The sequence below is a fragment of the Dichomitus squalens genome (genome assembly GCF_000275845.1).
Source record: "Dichomitus squalens LYAD-421 SS1 unplaced genomic scaffold DICSQscaffold_70, whole genome shotgun sequence".
Classification (NCBI taxonomy): Eukaryota; Fungi; Basidiomycota; class Agaricomycetes; order Polyporales; family Polyporaceae; genus Dichomitus; species Dichomitus squalens.
The window spans coordinates 24066-44220 of NW_006766952.1; the positions used below are offsets into that span (position 1 = coordinate 24066).

The 20155-nt window shown below is 56.9% G+C and overlaps 7 protein-coding genes across 7 annotated transcripts; 1 reads left to right on the plus strand and 6 right to left on the minus strand.

The window, feature by feature from the left end:
- The first annotated feature begins 32 nt into the window (after window positions 1-32).
- On the plus strand, window positions 33-3074 carry DICSQDRAFT_93323 (uncharacterized protein). Its single transcript, XM_007370528.1, has 4 exons — window positions 33-347; window positions 722-924; window positions 1252-2429; window positions 2507-3074. The coding sequence occupies exons 1-3, from the start codon at window positions 320-322 to the stop codon at window positions 2035-2037; spliced, it is 1017 nt and encodes a 338-aa protein (XP_007370590.1). The 5' UTR covers window positions 33-319; the 3' UTR covers window positions 2038-2429; window positions 2507-3074.
- Window positions 3075-3738: 664 nt separating this feature from the next.
- Window positions 3739-4149, minus strand: DICSQDRAFT_150293 (uncharacterized protein; the record flags this gene model as incomplete). Its single annotated transcript, XM_007370529.1, has 1 exon — window positions 3739-4149. The coding sequence occupies one exon, from the start codon at window positions 4147-4149 to the stop codon at window positions 3739-3741; it is 411 nt and encodes a 136-aa protein (XP_007370591.1).
- Window positions 4150-4611: 462 nt separating this feature from the next.
- Window positions 4612-5608, minus strand: DICSQDRAFT_42809 (macro domain-like protein; the record flags this gene model as incomplete). The annotated part of the gene is made up of 2 exons (XM_007370530.1): window positions 4612-5113; window positions 5562-5608. Coding segments are annotated over 2 exons (549 nt in total), but the record flags the coding sequence as incomplete, so codon positions are not given.
- Window positions 5609-14137: 8529 nt separating this feature from the next.
- Window positions 14138-15274, minus strand: DICSQDRAFT_157787 (uncharacterized protein). The gene is made up of 3 exons (XM_007370531.1): window positions 15071-15274; window positions 14359-15001; window positions 14138-14289 (listed from the first exon to the last, which is right to left on the minus strand). The coding sequence occupies exon 2, from the start codon at window positions 14947-14949 to the stop codon at window positions 14425-14427; it is 525 nt and encodes a 174-aa protein (XP_007370593.1). The 5' UTR covers window positions 14950-15001; window positions 15071-15274; the 3' UTR covers window positions 14138-14289; window positions 14359-14424.
- A 496-nt stretch (window positions 15275-15770) lies between these two features.
- Window positions 15771-16758, minus strand: DICSQDRAFT_141082 (uncharacterized protein). The gene is made up of 3 exons (XM_007370532.1): window positions 16713-16758; window positions 16131-16657; window positions 15771-16067 (listed from the first exon to the last, which is right to left on the minus strand). The coding sequence occupies exon 2, from the start codon at window positions 16621-16623 to the stop codon at window positions 16156-16158; it is 468 nt and encodes a 155-aa protein (XP_007370594.1). The 5' UTR covers window positions 16624-16657; window positions 16713-16758; the 3' UTR covers window positions 15771-16067; window positions 16131-16155.
- Window positions 16759-17832: 1074 nt separating this feature from the next.
- Window positions 17833-18583, minus strand: DICSQDRAFT_174686 (uncharacterized protein; the record flags this gene model as incomplete). The annotated part of the gene is made up of 2 exons (XM_007370533.1): window positions 17833-18495; window positions 18551-18583. The coding sequence occupies 2 exons, from the start codon at window positions 18581-18583 to the stop codon at window positions 17833-17835; spliced, it is 696 nt and encodes a 231-aa protein (XP_007370595.1).
- A 557-nt stretch (window positions 18584-19140) lies between these two features.
- DICSQDRAFT_174687 (uncharacterized protein) lies at window positions 19141-19634 on the minus strand (the record flags this gene model as incomplete). Its single annotated transcript, XM_007370534.1, has 3 exons — window positions 19141-19159; window positions 19226-19272; window positions 19359-19634. 3 exons carry the CDS (start codon window positions 19632-19634, stop codon window positions 19141-19143), a joined length of 342 nt encoding a protein of 113 aa, XP_007370596.1.
- Window positions 19635-20155: the final 521 nt, after the last annotated feature.

The following is a 20155-nucleotide window of genomic DNA, read 5'->3' on the forward strand; positions in this document are numbered from 1 at the left end:
AGCTATTTTTGCATGCCGTCGGTGGTACTTGCCGTCTCGACGGGCTTCGACGGAGTGCCCAGGTGCCCCGGATGCCCGCCGTAGATATCGACTTGCTAGAGCGTGCAAGCCACAGGTTGGGCAGCTGACCCATGCCCGAGAATTCCCCACATACATATACCGAGCCTAACCATGCGCACACGGGTTCTCGAGTCTCGAGCACGTCTCCTATCGTGTGGATTGGTGCCACTGAACTGTTGACAGTCGTACTCTATCCGACCGAACGTCCGCAGATAGCTCAGCTCAGCTGTTGCACCAGCCCGTCTATCAGGGTCCCATCATGGTCAAGGAATACAAGCATCTCACTCGTGAGTGGAGCTCTTCGCTTCTTCACATGCTTATCCGTGCATGTTCGACTGCGGCCCTAACCAAGCTTACTTCTTTTTCTTTTTCACCTGCGATCACTGCCTCTGCCGACGAATGCGCCCTCAAAATGTGCTGCCCTGGAATGTGAACGGTACCTTACAACATGGACCGCCCCGGACCCGGAAACTCGCGCGTCCATTGTAACGCGTACGTACGCATCATGTTATCCTACCTACGCTGCACCCAAACGCATGGATGTCCGGCCTTCCATACTATGCAAACCTGCCCCTATGCCGTCATCCTTGGATCCGTGGGCTACGCTCGTGCGACCACTGCGTCTCGTGTGTGTGAATCGATGAACCGGGATCGCGGACAGCTGAGGAGGTCGACTTCTTCATGGAAAACGGCTATCTCATCGTGAAGCAAGCCTTCTCCAGGGAGAAAGCGGCAGAGTTTACGAAGGACATGTGGGTTCGCCTCGGAATGGACCCGGACGACCAGTCGACATGGCCCGTCGACCGGGACCGCATCCACATGCCGTGGCACAAGCGGGAGCCGGTCGCGACATTCGCTCCTAGGGTGAGTCTTTCTTTCCACCCCACTGCTGCTCGGATCATGCCCGTCTTCGTTTGAGCTTGATTTTGTTCCCGAGCACATAACCCACTCCACACGTGCTTCTGCTTCTGCAGCGTCACTCCGTACCTTGTCTCGTCGTTCCCGGGCCCGGTATGCTGACCCTGGTGCTGCTTTACACGTTTCGATTCTTACACGTTTCGATTCAATGCCCGGCCCTGCGCCTTACGTGCCCTACGCAACCGTTCGCTCATGTGGCCCGTCGCGTGTACACCACGTTCCCTGTGTCTGCGAACCACGCTCCACCTACATGACGGCTCGGCGCGCGCGTAGGTCTGGGAGATCATGAAAGAGTTGCTCGGCGGCGAAGAGCGCATCGACCCCGTCTCTTCCGCCTGGGGCGACTCGTTCATCGTCAACCTGGGCACGCCCGCGCTCGCCGCGAACCCGCACCCGGTGCCGCCGGTCGAGCTCGACAACTGGCACGTCGACGGCGACTTTTTCGTGCACTTCCTCGACTCGCCCGAGCAGGCGCTGCTCGTCATCCCCGTCTTCTCGGACATCGCGCACGCGGGAGGGGCGACGTACATCGCGCCCGACGGCATCGACATGATCGCCCGCTACCTCGCGCAGCACCCCGAGGGCGTCCTCCCCGCCAAGCTGTGCTTCGTGCCGAGCGACAGCGCGACCAAGTACGCTGATCCGCGCGACGACCCCGGCTACTGGTCTCACCTCGAGAAGGTGAAGGAGTGCACCAAGTTTGTGGAGCTCACGGCCGAGACGGGCGACGTCGTCCTGCTGCACCCGCTGATGCTGCACTCGGCGAGCAAGAACCACCTGCGCATCCCGCGCGTGATCACGAACCCGCCTGTAGGGCTGAAGGAGCCGTTCTGCTTCGCGCGCGACGACCCGGACGAGTACTCGCTCGTCGAGCTCAAGACGCTCAAGGCGCTCGGGGCCACGAGGTTCGAGTTCAGGCCGAGGACCGAACGGCGGAGGATTGTGCCGGCGCGGGTGGGCATCCAGGCGAAGATGATAGAGGAAGAACAGGCACGGCTGACTGAGGCGAGGAAGAAGGTCGAGGGGGACGCTGCTGCGCGTGCGATCGCCGTCGTCTAGACGGGCGGGGGTGGTCAATAATATTGTCGTCAAGGGGAGCGTTGAGTCGAGAAATCCGCCGGTTGACGCGGTGGCGGTGGCAGTGTCTCACCAAGTGTACAGTATGTGATGGAAAGCTTATAGGGTCCGATCGTCCGATACCCCCTGCGAATCATGTGCAGAAGTGCGCGCAATCATCGTCGTCGGCGATAGGCCGTCTAGGGCGGCGAAGATGTCAATTAGATGGCAGCAGCATGCGAGGGGCTACAGCGCTATCGTACACAGGTGAATGCGAAACGAGGTGCATGTTGAGAAGACGAACAGATGACGGTATGCATACAGAGCATGGAAGCGTCGTGCCACGATCGTAGAGTCCGCAAGATGTCCGGATATAATATGTAATGGCCGGCGGTCTGCAGTCGATAACGTCAATCAACCTCGGTAGTATTACAACCGCGCTGCCAAGCGCAGTCGCGGAACGACCACTCACCATCGTCAGCGGCGCGTTTCGTACGTACTCTCACTCAACGTGGACAGACGACGAGCACATGTCGGTTCAGAGGATGCCAGGGAAGAACCACCACGCGACCTGGTTGGCGTACTCGTCCCACTCCTTGCCAAACTCCTTCCGCAGCGCCGCGTCCTCCATCCGGGCGCGGCGGACGCCGACGGCGAGCCACCACCCGTACCAGATGGCAAAACCGGCCCATGCGTAGGCCATGCTGCCGCCCGACAGACTGCCCCAATTCTGAGAACCTCTACGGGAGGTCGAGGACATGCACTCGGCAACCCAGCCTCCGGGCGAGAGGTCGGCGAGACCTATGCCGGCGAGGACGAGTAGCGAACCTGCATAGGCCGGGTGGCGGACAAAGGAGTAGGGGCCTGATATGATGAGCTTGTGTTTAGGAAGAAGGGCGAGGTCGAATGTGAAGAAGGGGCCGAGGGTGCGGTAGCAGGCGACGCGGAGGGCTGTTCCGGCGGTGACGAGGGCGAGGCCGATGAGGAAGGAGTTTGTGGGACGGATCAGAGAAGCAGGGGAGGTGGAGGTGGGGCAGAGGACGGTAGGGAGGGCGGTGGAGAGGGCGGATCGGGGGAGGTGTTGGGATAGGACGAGGAGGATGTCTGCGATGGTGCACAACCAGACGAGCGGCTGTTGGATCTGGGAGACATGGTCAATACATGCGTTCGGAGCTGGAAGAGCGAAAAGGACGATTGTGGGAGGCGGACAGCCGGATATGTAAAGACGCCGAGATGTGAGAAGAGATGAGAGAATGGGTGACAGGGTCCGAACGAGGGTGACGGCGCGAACGGCTTCGCGGGCGTCCTGGCGGGGCCGAAAGGCGGTGGAATGAGAGAGAGAGAGAGACAGACCTTGAAGATCAAGGGGGCGATCTTGATCAAAGGGGACTCGGAGGTGTCGTAGCGGCCGATGGTAGGCGACTTGTTTGGAGGGGTGCTCGCGACCTGGTAGAGGACGGCGTGAAGGAGGACGAGTGGGGCGCGGATGAGGGACATGGGAAGAAATCAGGGGAGGGTGTAGGGGGTGCGGGGGAGGAGGGAGGGGGGGGGTTATAAGAGAAAGAACCGGCCGCGGAAATCAAAGGGTTGTTGTAGCGGACGACGGGGGAGGAGTGCAAAACGGAGGCGGCCGAGCGCGGAGGAAATCGAGACAAGAGGCCGGAGCATTGCACGTCCAACGCTTCGAACAGGCCTTCGCGCCTGTCATCGTCGCGTGCGGCGGGAGCGGTATCCTGCACTTCCCACCGTCCGGGGCTCTGTGCCTAGCCTCACCCGCACGGCCGGTGCACGCCGGGCGAGATCCGGATATGTCGTCCTCGGTGTGCCGTCCCACGCCTGGCTCTCTTGGACGCGCACGTCACTGGCCGAAGGCGGGCGGACGCGGTATGCTGACAAGAGGGAGCCGAGGAGAGCGCGTCGGTCCGCGGGAACGGGAATCTGCCCCGCGGGCTGAGTGTCGGGAACACGGACGGGCAGAGAGCGTAGGGATCCGCGACTTGGTGCCACATCGCAAGGTGCCGAAATGTTGGATCGAATCGGCGAGCTATGTAGTCGCTGAGGGAGGCGTGGTGTGTGGGCCGGGAGACCTGGCCCCCTCCAGGCTGGGGTCGCCATTTGGGCCCGTCGGGGGGAATAAGGCTGCTGATGTGATGTTTGGGGACGCGGCGTGACGGAAGGGCAGACTTCGATTGAGCCCTAGATCGTCGTCGTCTAAAGTCCAGAGCTGTCATGGCAGCCTTCCGTCACGGCTTGCCAAGCGTTCTTCCCGATCTACTTCATTTCCCTCCACCTGTGGCTCCCAGCATGTCCTCCGCTGCCGGCGCTCGCCCAACGCCCATATCCCGGCCGCCCTCTCTAACCGCGACCGCATCCCGATTGGGTGCCAGCATGGCACGCACAAGGATCTGGATCCTAACCGCGGAATGAGCAGCCGCGGACTCGGACTGGACCAGAGACGTACCCCGCTGCGCTCTGCACGCCATCTCAAGTCCTGCGCTCGCGGGTGGTGCAGTGCAGATCTCAGACGTCGATGGTCGCGTTCAGGTCTTGCATCCGCCTCTTCTCTTCTGCGCTGTCCCATCGCACCTTCTCTGGCAGCCCTTGCAGATAGTGCTTCACTGCCAGCACCATCTGCCGCCCGCACCGTGCCGCGCTGACCCCTCCTGTCCCCGTCCCCAGCCCCGTCATGACCACCCGCTCGATGCGTTCCTGCCCGTTCTTCTCACCCTCCCTCTTCGCCTCCAGGCACCGACTCCCGCCGGGATCGCGACCCGCGCCCTCAGCTTCCTCATTCCACCGCCCGATCTCGCACAGCAGCGACCACATGCCGTTGTACACCAGCTCCCGATTCCACCCTACCCACTCTGGTTCCTTCATCGTGGGCAGAACGGCCAGCGTATGCGTCCCCCACTTGTTCCCCTCACGTCCGGATACTCCCGCCGGAAGCGGCACGAGCGTGCACGTCCCTGCCGGTGCAAATCCGCCCCACCGCGTCCCAAGCGTCGCCTGGACGTGGTCCGTCAGGGCATAGACGTCCGCGGACCTTCCTTGGAACGCGCGCGAGAGAACAAGGTCGAATCTGCGCAGTAACGTTAGCGACCTATACGCACGATAGGCACACGATAGCAGTAGCAACCAACCGGCGGCGCGCACATGTGGTGGAATGCAGAGAAGCACATCGCGTGGGTGACATCCAGAAGCATGCACGATTGGGGGACGCAGACTGTCTCGTCATCAGGGGCGTGGTGGGTAAACGCGCGACGCGATGTCCATCATTCCCATCGCCCACACATATGTGAACAACTCCGAACGTGCGGGGGCAAGGGCACGAGTAATGGCCTGGAATGAGCGTGCCGTCGTCAGGTGAACCGAAACTCTGATTTAATACGCAATGTCCGCGGGCGAAGACGTTGAGAGACCACACGTATCAGACGTCCGCATTACGCGAGAGTCATAGGGGAGCGGAACGCGCAACAGAACAAACCCGCATGATTACTGAAACATAAGCACCGCATACGGGCACTCACCCGCCGTCCATGATCCCGAACGAGTTCGCGGGGGACACGATGCAGTCGTTGCGCACGTCCGCCGGGTCGAGCTCCTCCAGCGTCCCTTCGCGTACCGTAAAGTACGCTTCTCCAGGCCCAAGATGCCCTTCGGCTCCGTCAGCTGGAAAGTACTCTCCTATCGCCCGCCGCCACGCGTCCACAAGAGAGTCCCGATGGGGAGCGTCGCGGTGGGCCCGTGCGATGAACACGAAGTGTGGGACGCGCGCTGTCCGCGTGGCATTGGCACTGGCAGCGACAGTCGTGGGCACCAGCATCTCGATTCTCGGCTATTCAAGCTCTATGGTCGCAGCGTAGGTCGCCGGAGTCCGGATTGAGGTGGAGGTTGCGAGGTACACAAAGGGCTCGCAGCAGGAGACGTGCGTGCGTCGAGGAGAAGGAGACGCGTCTATGTGCGCAGTTGACGACCCTGAGGCGCCGGAGCCGACGCCAGCTTGGAGTTGGCTTCAGATAATCTACGATCTAAGCGGAATCCGCCACCGACGCCTCTCAAACGCGAACACTCAGTCAACCACGCGTGAGGCTAACCTCCGAGTCGGCCACCAGCACACCCGCTCGCGAAATACGCCTCGAGTGCTGAGCTCTACGGTGATATGAGTGTGTCGAGCAGCTTCTCAGCTTCTTGACCTCAGCCGCCGCCTCAGATTCTCCTTCGTCGATCTCATCGACGATTCCGCCTGTTCGTACAAGATGTCCGGTGATTGATGCTCATCACTGGCCCGAAAATCAGCCGCTCAATGCGCCGGAACACTGCTCGGCTGCTCGTCTACGGTTTTCAGCTACACCATCCTATGGGTCAGCCCACGCCTCACCTGCGATTGCATCTTCAATCCGAGGCAGGAGTTCAGACAACGCCAGTGCCGGGGCAGAAGAGCTCCAAAACACCCACTTGTGTGCTGTCCGGTCGAGTTCAGCGCCGTTGCCTCTGACACTGGCATCACCGACACTGCATTGGTTAAGAGCCTGGCGCAGCAACTCGTCGATGCCCGCCGCCTATGGTGGATGGCGTCAAGGTGGACGTGTTCACAGCGAATGTCGCTGCTGTTGTCTACATGACCAGTAGGTCTCTTCGGCATCGGACACGCCCCTCGGTCGCGCAGCCGAGGAACTTTGACCAGTCATCGTTCGTAAGTTCGTGAGTACTTCGTTCGTCCCGCAGCTCCCGCTAGGACCCATATCCTTCAAGCAGCTTCCCCCGGCCATGTGAACGCTCCAGTAAGTGCTTTGCGCCCACCATCGCGAATGGGACTTACTGACTCTACTTGCGACCGCAGTCGAAGAGATTTGTCATGCATTGCATCTCTACTCCTAGGCAACATTGGTCCCATTGGCATAGCTGCCGTCTGCGTCAAATGAGGCTCATGAATCCTGGTACAGCTGGCTATGCTTCCTGAAGACGGCCCTAGTGCGTGGTTCATTGTATGTACTGTGGCTTGTATTCAATCATCTTTCCGCAGCCGGCCAGCCAATTGACTGCTTTCTCTCAGGATGCCAGCAGATTCGTTCAGACTCCTTGGATCTGAAGCATATCATGCTTTCATTTCGGATAATATGTCGAGTTCTATCCCCTTTCAGCAGTCCGTTGTGGCGTAGATCGGCCTGTGTTCCCGCCGTCGTGGGTGCTCCTCTGAGTTCTGCAATGTATCGGGCATGCAATCTGTGGCACGTGGGGGAGCGTCTCCTCTGTCTACCGCGCTTGGGCCGACTTGAACGTTTGAACGCGACCACGTCGACCGGTTCGCTGCAACGCGCCCCGGGGCCCTCGTCTTTCCATATGACTCGTGACGGTGGCCGGCAGCGCGACAGCTATGACAGCCACCGCCTTGGACCTCTCTCTCTCAGGCCATATACCGCTCCGGAATTCTAGAGCTCCCAGCTTGTGTCCATCTCGGTACGCCCTGTACTCGCTCATCAATGCGTCACCTCGCTATATGCGACGCCCTCCAGTTGCATCGTTGGCATTCGTCGAGGATGTCGGACGATTGTCTGGCTAGGAGGTCCCACGCCCACGCTCCCGGACGTCCTTCTTGGCACATCGAAGAGCTCTATCGGCGTTCATGTGTTTGGCAGGTACGAACTGGAGCGCGGCCTGGTGCTCGTTGTCTTCCTCCTTCGATGTCACACTGCTGCCCTTAGTGCCTGGCGCCGGGCACGTTCGCTGCTCTCGTGTTCTCTCTCATCGCACGCGGAATGTCTCTGCTTTGTCTGGCAGCGGACCTGCGGCGTTTAGATTAGGCTGCAAACGACCAAATCAGACTGGCGAAGTGGAAGCCGCCTTGTGGCGTGGGCAGTGACGCGGGCAGTCTCGCGACAGTGGCTGAATCGTTTCTGGAAGCGCGCGCGCGCCATCTCCTCGTAGCTTTTGGATGATCGGTGTCGTCCGGCGGTCATGCGACCTTGCTGCCAGGCGGGATGATACCGGCAGTCTAAACTTGAGCTTATCCCAAGCTCACGCCGCCGACGCTGGTAAACCCTCGACTCGGTCCAAGAAAGCATATCGCGCTGCTCAATGTGCGGAGCGTACAGCATCCGCGCCCCGGGGCCATATGGACATGCATGACGCCGCGACGTAGGATCGATCAAACAGGCAATGTGTGGATGCCAGATCGGACGCGAGCCATCATCGACGTTCTTTGCAAGCTTGGGCCGAGGGAGTCCGCGCCGCTGCGGCCGATCGCGCGAAGAGCTGGTGCCCACGAATGCCCTTCTTAGAACCTCCGGGCCGCACTGTGGCCGCTCTAGCTCTCCGCTCGGTACGCCGACGCGCATCAGCCTGGTATACTTGGCTCGCATGTGCGTCGGCTGGTACCGCGCACTTCCAAATGCCGGACTCCACGGAGGCGGGCATGCAGTCCAGAGCCTGGCGAGCACCAAGAACGTGCATCGCTTCTTGGGATGTATGTATATGGCAGCGATAGCAGAAGGAACGGAGAATGGACGCCTAACGTGTTCCACGGTCCGTTCGTGTGATCCTTTCTGTTGCCACGCATGCCTACCGACATGAAAGCAGCCCTGCGCTAAGGCGCGCCGTATGTGCGTTCACCGGCCGTTGAGGTCAAGTGCTCAATGCTCAGCATTCAGCGCTCAGCGACGAAGTGCGCTATGCTCATTCAACGCCCGCTCATGCTGGTATCATTGCTGCACTCGCGCACTGCAAGCCTCCTGAAATGTATTCGTTCGTGTCGTTGAAGAAGGCTGAATGCTTGGCGCGTTCCGAAATAATGCTTAGCAATGAGGCCAATCTCCGCGGACATGCCCGTGGCCGTAGAGAGGCATTCGCAACTTGCGACATCATGCATGGTTCATGACGCGCACTGCCGTGAAGAGTGAGTTGAGGACGGGTAGATTTGGTCACAGCTCTCACAGGTTTGGGTTCAGCCGGTACGCCATGGGATCTATGGACATTTGATTCGTCTCAGGACTCATAATGACCCTCCCTCTACAGACTAGCTCGATAGAAGCACGCCTGCGCGCGCTGTACATATCCAAACTACTGGGCTTATGAGAACGCGGAAACGAGGATCAGCATCAACCTGATTCGTAGAATTCCTCCAACAAGGACTGTCCGTATACCTTGTCTGAGGCTCCACCGAAACAGCCGTTCGATCGGCTTGAATGCGGCGCCGGCTATGTTCCTCACTGCAGGTTTATGGCTGAGGAATCGTATCAAAGTTCTCAGGTCCACGTATTCACAGCGACGTGTACTTGCCCACGTAGGGCAAAACCCCAGAAAAGGCCGATAACGCCGGCATGGAATTCTGGAAGAGCCCAAGAATGCCCTCGTCGCAAAACGTCTGAGTGCTCTACGTCAGCCTTCTAGCCGCTTATGGATCCGAGTTGTGTCCTTGAGGAATATAGCGCAGCAGTTCTTGGGTATAGGTGGACCACTCGGAGCATATATCCCTGCCTGTTCACGACACGACTGCTGGGGATATATTAGACCTCTCGAGGGCGACTGTCGGCCATGATCGACGCTGTTTCCAGTGCAGTCAGTCACCTTCAGGTTGTGGCTCCCTGAGTTCCCTTGGACTGGTGTCTGTATAGTTAGTCTCACGGCAGGCATTCCGGCTTTCTCAACTGATGAAAATTTGCTGAACAAGGGAGGCACGAGGCAAACTATTGATGAAATCATGGCTTTTCAGAACATTTCCGAAGACTGTTGTTCCAAAATGCCACGTGTCTGCGAATAGTTTACCTCTTGCCTCCCCTCTTCATCGACTTTTCTGCCGTCCAGAAAGCGGGAATGCCTGCCGTGTCTGTCGCAGGCGTCATTCTAACGCAATGCGAGCTTCAGATGAACGCGTGATCGACGACTTTACGATCACAGCAAGGACGCATATGAAAGTCTAGGTCCGATGAATCTGCGGTACTTGTTTCCAGTGCTACGGTTGTCCGATCACGAAATATGCCCGAACGAATATGCAGAAGGCCATTGAGAGACACGCAATCACAAACAAAGGGAAGGCAGGGTTGTGAAATACCTCGGATGAGTCAACGGGATCACCCTGAGGCTCATGGTACATGATCGCAGCGTGTATAGCGCGAAGTCACAATAGTTGTCGTCATCATCAGTACACCAATTGCAACCGCGTCCACGTCCCATCCAATCTCATTACAGAAGAGTCCCTATCGCCGTCGCTCACTGTCACCGCACCATCAACCTAGGAAAAGTGCAGGCGGCTCAAGGAGCAGCCCGTGGCTCTTCTCTGTCTCGATTTCGCTCGATTTGGTGGCAGCGGGCGCGCCCTGCTCGATGGCGTCATGCCCACATATGTCGTCCACCTACACCGTCTGCTCATCTTCGTCGTCGGTCTCCTTGAAGGTGCGGAGGACGAGGTACACGAGCAGGAACGAGACGAGCATCGAAATCCACGACGCGAAGTGTTACTCAGATGAATATGATCATCAGAAACGCCTGTGGTCGGTATTTGCCTTCCCGCGTTGTCAAAGATTCGCCGGGAATGGCACAAAGACCATGATTAGGCACGTAAATGAGAAGGGTCACTCACGATGCGTGTGGAAGTAGAGACTGCTGACAGACCGTCCTCACGGATGTCGACTGCAAGAACGATGTAAGAGCCGAACAGAGGGTCCAGAAAATGCCGAACGCCTTGCCTGTGTCCTTTTCGAGAGGGCAGGTCATCATGATGGCACCCTGCGCAGACCACAGGAGCCCGGTAGAGATTCCGAGAGATGCTCCCGCAATGATGGGACACCATCCCGCACCCTGACTCTGGTAGCTGACAGCAAGAAGCTGGGTTCGGCAAGCTCGGGACATGCAAAAGTGAAGCAAGCTTTGACGCACACTCCTGGCTGCGCCTGTGGATGCAAAGGATATAAATGTCATGCCCTTCCCGTGCTGACTTGCCAACATCACAGCCGCTAGCTGATAACGATAGCCGCGGCATTGCATGCGGTTGCGAACAGATCGTAATTGAGCAGCGCCGTCAGACAGGCGCCCTTGCGTCACCACAGCATGTCCCAAGCGTTCCGTAGAGGATGGAAAAGCAGCGAAGGACCACATAGAGAATGCCGTGAAAGCGATGAGACGTACCACCAAAGAGAACCGAGGTATAAGGTCCAGCGGAGGGTGCCAAAGAAAAGCGTCAGGCGAGGGCCGAGCACTACGGGAGAAGCGCTGCGTTTAGGGAGTCTGTCCACCATGTCAGACAGACCGTGAGACCAGAACTTAGAGTTGCATATGCCACCGGACACGAGGCCTGTGACGTCGAAGCAGCCGCAGAGACACTATAAGCCGTATCCGAGAGCGCGATGTCGCTGAGAATTCCAGAACCCAGGTTAGAGACCGCACTCAATATTTCAACCGTAGCGAAGCTGCATAGGACGCATTTTAGATTAGCACAAGCGCAGCAGAAGGGGACTAGAGTAGGACTTGCCAGGTAAAGCCGACAAGGGCAACCGGCGCCATGGACATGCTGTAGGGAGACATCAGCATCATGATAAGCATCAGGCGACATACGAACTCAACTATTGCACTCCAGTAAGAGCGGTCTGGCGCAGAGGAGAGAGTGCTCGTAGCGAGGGAGATGCTCGGAAAATAAAGACGGCCATCGGCCCAGAATTAATATTTGTACAGAATTCAGGCTGAACAATACGGCCGACCAAGAAGGGAGGGCGTCACGCCCCTCGCTCTAGAGATGGCATATTCGTTCAGATTATTCGCTGCTAGCAGCACGCAATTCGTACCGATCCCACTCGCCTGCGAGCGAGGTGTGCGTTGTTTGTAGATAGTCAGGATACAAGCTGGTACGAGACTGTATAATATCATGATGGCAACCACAATGATACCGTAGCACAAGTCCTGGCACCTCCGGATTCGGCGACACGAGATGTGTCACGTGGACTAGCGTTTCAATCACCAGCGGCCAGCTCGAGCGGCCTTGCAAGCCAGAACGATGAAACACGACAAACTTGACTGTACTGTCCAAAGTCGCCATACCTTCGCACATCGTATGTAAGCGCGTAGATATGCATTCATCAGCCATTGTGATGTTCATACTAGGACTGACAGCTCCAGATGCTCCGAGGAGTCAATATCAATGACGACACGTTGCACAACGAGCATGGCAATGTCTCTTTGCAGCTTTCACCTACCTGCCTGAGGTTCTGGCAGGCTCACCAACACGCAGATGCACCTCCATAGACGTCATATTCCACAGTTTACTCAGGTCTTGTGCGCCCTGTCCTTGTTCAACAATGTGTGGCCTCTTTGGGCCCCGTGCCCCCTATTCGGACTATGGACATGTGCCAGGGATGTCAGAAGACCGTCTACATGGGCGCTCCCGAGCCTACTCTCCCAGGTTCATATGATCTATGACTGCCGTCTTTGTGCATCGAAGAGCTCTAGCGGCGTTCATATGCTCTGTGAGTGCGACCTGGGTCGCGGCCGGGTGATCTCGGTCTTCCAGGTCAACTTCCATACTTCTACCTTCGGTAGCTTACTCTATCAGCTTATACTGCTCTTAAAGCTCACGACACAAGGGTTCGAATCAGACTTGGGCAATGGAAGCTTCTTATACTACCTTCCACTCCTACGCTGTAACCTCACGCAAGTGGCATGTTTCCTCTTACAGCTCTGCCTTTTACTAACTCTTCCCAGTGCCATGTCCTCGTAGGTTTGGGATCATCAGTGCTGCTTGGCTTGATTGCGACCTTGCCGTCGAACGAGAAGGCACCGGCAGTCTAAGCTTGAGCTTATCCCAAGCTCGCGCCGCATATATCGGCCGCAGAGGGACGCATGAGGTAACCGGCACCCGCGTCGTGGCATCATGTGGGCATGCGAAATACCTCGATGCAAGGTGCTGCTGGGTGCTTGTCAGCATAGATCGTCTGGCAATGCCTCGATGCATACCAAATTGGATAGAGGAGAGCATCGACAACCTTGGCTCGAGCCAACAGCCCCCGCATCACCGCAATCGATCGTGCGAGCAAGTGGTACCCACGAATCCTCTGCCAAGAATCTTTTGGAGGGCCTTGCAATCCTCCCAGCCCCTCGCTCGCCATGTCAACACGTCTAGCTGGCATGACAAGCTCGCACATCCACGGGCTGGTGCGGCATAGTCCAATGCCGGACACTCTCGGCGGACGCGGCAACAGGCACTCTGAGAGCGTGACCACCACGAAGAGCGTGCATCACTTCTTTCGATGTATATGGCAGCGGTGGCAGGCGGAATGGAGCTGGAGATGTCAGAAGGGTTCTATGGCCGGTTCGTGCAGGGTTCGTCGCTACGCATACCTGCTAACATGATTGCAGCCGTGCGCGAGGGCGCTGTCTATGCATTCCTAGGATTTGGGGTCAGTACGAGGTAATCGGCAAGGATTGACAGCAAAGTCACCAGATCCGTGCCCGTGCTGGTAGTGTTGCCGCACTGGCGGCGCAGGACGAGCAGGTAGGGTTTGCAGCAACAAGGCCACTTCGTCTCGGTGCAGCATTCATTGCTTGATATACAATGCTTGGCGCGGTTCATTATGTGGATAAGAATACGGACGATCTCCGCGGATGTATCATGGTGGCGGTAGTAAGTGTAGCGCGGCGAGCTCTGGCCTCCACTGATATGTTCAAGGTAAGCGCGAATAACATGGGATCTGGCGCTCAGAATCTTCCTCGGCGTCATCTAACCCTTCACATGAACTTTCCGACAGTCTGGAGCAAACCTGTCCGCTGAACTCTAGATCGAGCGCTTCCTCAATCTCGGACGAGTGTGAAGAGGCAAATCATATCAATGTTTCACACACCGTGACGCGATCTTGCATCGCACCGAAAAGTCCCCAGCAGGCACCCGAATATGGAAGAAGGTATGTCGAGCAGGGGATCGAGAGCGAGGCTGACTGTGCATCTGATATGTTGCACAGAGATCTGTGAGCGCTAGCGTCCCTGACAGGGCCTTGTTCGACATCTTCTCCGCCCTGCCACTGATGTCGCCCTTTTGGCTACAACTGCTCAACCATTACCTGTGCTTGACTCGACGTTGTACGTATAACTTACAGCCTGATGCCTTCGCCTCGTACATTCATATCCGCTATCCATCACTTTCAACATCTCACATCCACCTTGTCGGTCAGGTCCTATGCGACTTGCTCGGGCATGTATGTCTCTCGCTCATGCCTGTAAGCCATCTCTCCATGTACAATTGGGTTATCGACGTCCATAGGTCATTGAGGACTTTGCCTCGAGCACAAGTAAGTCACAATCAGTCTTGTGCTCGCGTACCTGCAACTCTGCAAGGGACCGACCCACCTCCGTTAGGCAACTGCTATCGAATGCGCTCACTGCATCGTTCACATAGCGAGCGGGCAGCGAGACTCAAATAGCAATCGGTCCGCCAATTTGACCAGCCTCGACATCCTCCAGCGCCACCTGACCCTCGACCACCTGCCCCTGCTCCTGCTCCGGCACCCGTCTGCCCTCCCTAAGGGCACCTCTCAGCATCTTCACCCTCTTCCTCATGAACGTCCTGAATACGACCTCGGGTCCGATCGAGAGCCCCCGCCCGATGCCCTCGAGCACCCTCCCACAGCCGTAGAGCATCACGCCCGCTGCCGCGAGCGCTGCACCGCCGATGATCATTGGGGGAAACACGATCGCGAGTATGCCCGTATATAACATCTTGATAATTTTCAAGGACTCAATGCCGCACGTGGTCGCATCCGCATTGTGGTTGGAGGCGGACGAGCCTGCCTCGCTGGCGCCATCGGGATCGTTGTACGACACCACGGACCGAGGCGGGCTTGCGGGGAGCAGCGTGTATTCAGGGAGGACCGCGGGGTCGATAGGGCCCTCATGGCTCTTCACGTCGGGCTGCCAAGTCTGCGTCTGGGTGCTCGCCATGGTGGGGTGTCCGGCTCGGTGGAATAATACGAGGGGGTACGGTCTGACCTTCCTGTTTCAAACGGAGTTCAACACGTGCTCCAGGTTGTCAGAGGTGCAGAATACCTCCGAGGACACTCACAAGGACAGCACGCTTTCGCAGGGGTAGAATGCGCCAAACTATGTCTGCGCTCTGTCATTTGTATGAGCTCGTCATCGCGGTTCTTGCATCGCCTCGATAGACTGCGGATCTAGTGCTAGTGGTCAGCCGAGAATGTCAAACCGACTGCCTGATTGCGTCGCGTCATACGCCAAGTTATACGCCTGAAAAACAGGTCAATGGCCTATGCGTAGGCCGCCGATTCCAGACGAGAACAAGGCATAGACCTCAGGCATACCTATCGTACTTGTGGTGATCCTTTGATTACCTTGTCTGTCACCTGACCTCTTCAAAACTGCCGAACGATGTTTGCCTGACAAATCGATTTCGGGCGGCGTGCGCAGTCGACTCCGGCTGCGGATTTGATCGATCTCTTGCACTGCCCATCGTATGCAGGTGTTCGCACGCATGCGGTCGAATGTCGCCGTGTCTTCGTACTCCGAAGCGCTCGACTGATGCGGTCCCTCTTCCTATGAAAGTTTGAAAGTACGCACTCGATCGCGCGGGCAGTATCGACTGTAGGGTGCGTGCGTTGAGTGACGGGTGCTGTGCGAGGATAATTAGGCGTCCAAGTTGCTTCTCGGGCCCAGAAGCGACTGCGGCCCAAGATGGGTCTTGCATCTCTTCGTCCACGTCGATAGAGCGAGCAAAGGAAAGTCCGAGGATTCCATTACGAAACAGAAGTATGACAGGATACTACTTCCTAGCACTCGACATCCTCAAGATAGGTCATTTCCCCCTTACAAGCTCCGCCGAATCCTGCAGAAGGGCGCTTCAGCTACAGTGTGCCGTTGCCGACGCGCAGTTATACAACTTCGTAGCTGCCCACGTGCAGAGTTTGGGGAGCTTCACCGTCAATCGAATACATGTATACGCAGCATGCTACGTAGCCAGTTACATGCAGTCGTAGACGTCCTCCTTTCATACAGAACCGTGATACTACAATTCAGCCAGGATAACGCGCATTCTCGTGCGCCTGCTAGCGTGACCCGAATCTTCGTCAATCCAGATTTGATCTTCGGTCACACAAGTCCGAACTCACCGGTAAGTATTCAACATCCATTTCTTCAGATGGATATCGGTCCCCGAGCGTCCTTCTTCGAATCGTCAACCCCGAAACCCCGCTTAAGCCTCTTCACCTGCGGCTTCACGCCCGCCTTGTATGCTGTCTCGGGCCCCACAGCGAGCCCCTTCCCAATACCCTCGAGAAGCTTCCCGCAGCCGTAGATCATTACGCCGACCGACGCGACCGCTGCTCCGGCGATGAGCACCGGTGGGAGGACGATCGCAACAACGCCCGTCCCCAGCATCTTCAGCGCTTTGCCACCATCGGACTGGAGGGTTTCCGAGCTGCGCTCTTCGGGATCAGAAGACTCGTCGTCAGCAGTCTCCTGATATCTCTCCTCGTGTGGGGAGGCGACAGTGGAGTGTGCTGGAGACGGAGCGCTGTCCGGCTGAGGGACTGTGTACTCTGGCAGGGTGAAGGGGTCGGCTTTGACGTCCTCCGTGTACTCAATCTTGTTCTGTGTGGCCATGGTGATCGCAGAAGGTGCGGATATTGTTGTGCACCTGAATCAGCTTCAGTAACGTGGGAATACAGTATAGGGCTACTGGAGATACTCACCTAAAGGATCGCGCAGTAGAAGTCTCTGTTACAAGAAAGTGTGCGTGAAGCAACTGGACATGATCCGCGACACATTTGTACGCTCTCTAGAAGCCACGTGCATCTCGTGAACATCTACAACGGAAACGACCGTTTGAGTCCAGTATATGCGTGATCATTGCGCAGCGGATGCGCAGAAGGGGCGCAGTAGAACACGGTCCTACACGTCCGTACTGCGGCGCATGCCGACACTACTACACCGGGGGTACACCACGCGTTCAGACAGACTTACGTAGAGACTCCAACGAGCTTGGCAAACCTCTGTAATATCGGGCCAGGGAGGTGTCAAGCCTCCCCTTCCACGCGGTACTTAGTGATAGACGTCGAGTAGCGTCTGTTAGAGTGTCAGTAACGGGCGAAGGTGACCGAAGACACCCCAGCCAAACGCCAGCGGCGTCGAGCCCCTTAGGGTGCCCAAAAGGAGAGCGGATCGAAAGATGATGAAAGAAGAAAGGGACACTCACGACACATCCGGAAACGACGAGATATTGCTCATATCCTGGAAAGGATGGAGCTCATGTTCGCCCGATGTGGCTCGTGCGGAAGCAGACCTCTCGCCCATTCATCGATTTTCCTGTCCTTGAACTTTTGCCATTCTGTCTGATCATCCAGATCCCTGCGTAAGAGATCGAGCTTCTCCTGGGCCGTCCGCCGGCTGGAGGACCACCATCCCTCCTGCTAGTGCTTGATCTCCTTCTGGGTATGTGCGTGCCCCGGTCCTAGAGCGGAGTCGATCTCGTCGTGTTGGTGCGCGTCGTTCTCTTCGCCATCTCCTATTCAGAACTTGCCGTCAAGCAGCATTGCGAGCCAGCCACTATAACTCTGCACTTCTGGGGGGAGGCCATGGTTGAGTGGCTGGCTTTCGACTTACAGCAGTGCGTCGCTTCCATCTGTCTGATTGCGGGAAAAAGCGGAGCACGAAAGGGCCGCACGAGACGAAGATTCATAGGTGTGATTGACAGGAATCGTTATCTTCCGTCACTGTATAACCATAGAAAACAAATGCTTCGATAAGTGACGTGAGCAGCAGACAGCAACAGCGGAAGAATTGATAGAGGACTCATGCTCACCTGCGCTACAGTCACCACATGCGCACTTCCTTGATTACCCAAGGAATGCCTTCCTTGCTACCATGATCCCCTGATGCCAGTGCCTCGCTCCACGTAAGATCGCAAGGCAGATGAGCCCCTTCCCCTATACGAGCGAGCATCTTCCACCCTTCATCAGCGGTCCACAGCCATCTCTCGACCACGAGAGACGGTCCATCGCGAAGGATTGCCTGACAGAACTGTCCGACCCTCACGATCAGGCCCCTCCGAGTCCCAGCCACTGCCGACTTGTCGGACGGATCAAAGGCGGTTTCGAGTACGACGCTGGTCCGTCTCCCGGTTTCTGGCCCTCCAACCGGAAGTATATCGAGGTCTTTCCAGCCCTCTTCGTACTCTCTGATCTCCCCGCTTTCTGGATGTCGCATTTTTCCTCGCTCAAGAGTCACGTTGGGCAACTCGGAATGTGGGTACATGTCTCCCTCGTCCTTCTCGTCCGGGTTCTCCGTGCGAGAATCAATATCGTGGATCCACTCTCCGTGTGACAAGATTCCTACGGACCTGCCCCCGATACCCCAATCGAGGGAAGTGAACGGCGCCAAAGGGTCATCAGGCTTGACGAGGCGCAAATCTACAAATTGCCTGTTGTGCGCCGTGAGGACAAGCGTTGAGGTCGGCTCCGACGCCTCATCTGGAAACTATGATCGACTAAGACAAGTGCAGATCTGCATCCTATGTAGTCAAATCTCTTACCCAACGAATGTGCGTGCGCTCCGAGATGGACATGATGGTTCCGCCTAACCGGAGGTATCGGCGTCTAACTAGTTATATATGGCAAGCGTCGAGTTTGGACGGCGTGGGTAGGGAGTCTCGCTCAGCGCTCACGAGCCCTTAAGTACGTTCAGTAAGGCACCGCTACTTACTTACATGCTCCGAAGTGATCAAGCACACCCCTAGCCGCACAAATCAGCCACTGCCTTTATACAACTGGCTCCCTTGGCATATAGGAACACCTCAATACGTCGGCGACTAATGCGAACAACTCGGCGTATAAGAACACCTAGGCTAGTACACCAGCTACAAGTACAAGTACAACTACCTAGTACACTTAGCCAGCCTCAATTCATCATATGTTTAGGCGAGCTCAGCGAAGCCGACCGAATTCTTGCCAGCGTCGACCGAGAACGTGATGTACACACCCTTCATGACAGTGGTGGAGGGTAAGCATCAGCGATGCAAAGGCAGACATATTGCCATCTGAGGCGGTTACGTGTCACCGAGGAGGAAAGCGTTGTTGCTGTTGCATCCAATAGCGACTAGGGCACCAGCGCAGTTGCCGTTGCTTATTTGCGGAGGTTGAAGCTAAGAGAGATCAACGTCAAATTCATGGTTTCATGGTTCTTGGTCTCACAATGCATGGATACTCACTTATCGGTGTCGTCAGGCCAAGTCTTGCCTCCCCAGTTGATTTCAAGCTGCGAAACAGAGTCGCAAGGGAGCGTGTAGTAGCCATACTTCTCGTTAAGCCCGAACCCGGGATCCGCGCATAGAACTAGTCCACAGTCTCAGTCTCGGCGCCCATGAGCGTCGTGCCGGAGTCTATGATGGTCTCGAACCTGGGTGGGACCTTGTCGCCATTGAGGGTAAGGGTTGCGCCACCGACTTGCCACAACTGGTCGTTGACGAGCTCGGAGTACTCAATCGAGCCGGTTGAGAGGCGCGAGTCCGTACCGCCAATGTAGACTTCCGATCCCGAGGAGGCGAGCTTGAAGTCAAAGACACCCTCAGAGACGGCACCCTGGTCTACAGCGGTGTAGAAGACTGGATTCTGTTCCATTCCTAGCAAATCAGATGGAGTACGTTCAGAGTGTATCCGATATTATACTTACGCTCTTGAGCTGGGCGGTGGCTGGAAGGGCAAGACCAAGGAGACCCTAAGCACCTGAAAGTGGCCTCCAAGTATTATAAGAGATCTTTTGATCGTGGTTTGCAGGTGGTCGAAATCTCATGGTTAGGGAAGCTTGAGAGTGTGTACCAATGTCTCGAGGCAGATACGCGGCTAGTAGAGTCATTACAGAGAGCATAGACTCCCAGTCCGGTCGGATATTGTCCAATGTGATGGTCGAGCACGGGAACCTTTACGTATAGACCGAGACAGATGCATCTAGTGAATCATATTCATGAGCGTGAAGTCTGGATGAGACGGTCGAATGTGACGTACGCACCAAGGGGAGTGAAGATAGTTGAGCCACTTCGTATTTTCGCGTGGCCGATCGGGGTCACGACATCGCCGTTGAATGGTGTCTCATTTACAGATGATCAAAAAGCATCGAGCGAAGCAAAGTCGGAGGCAACAAG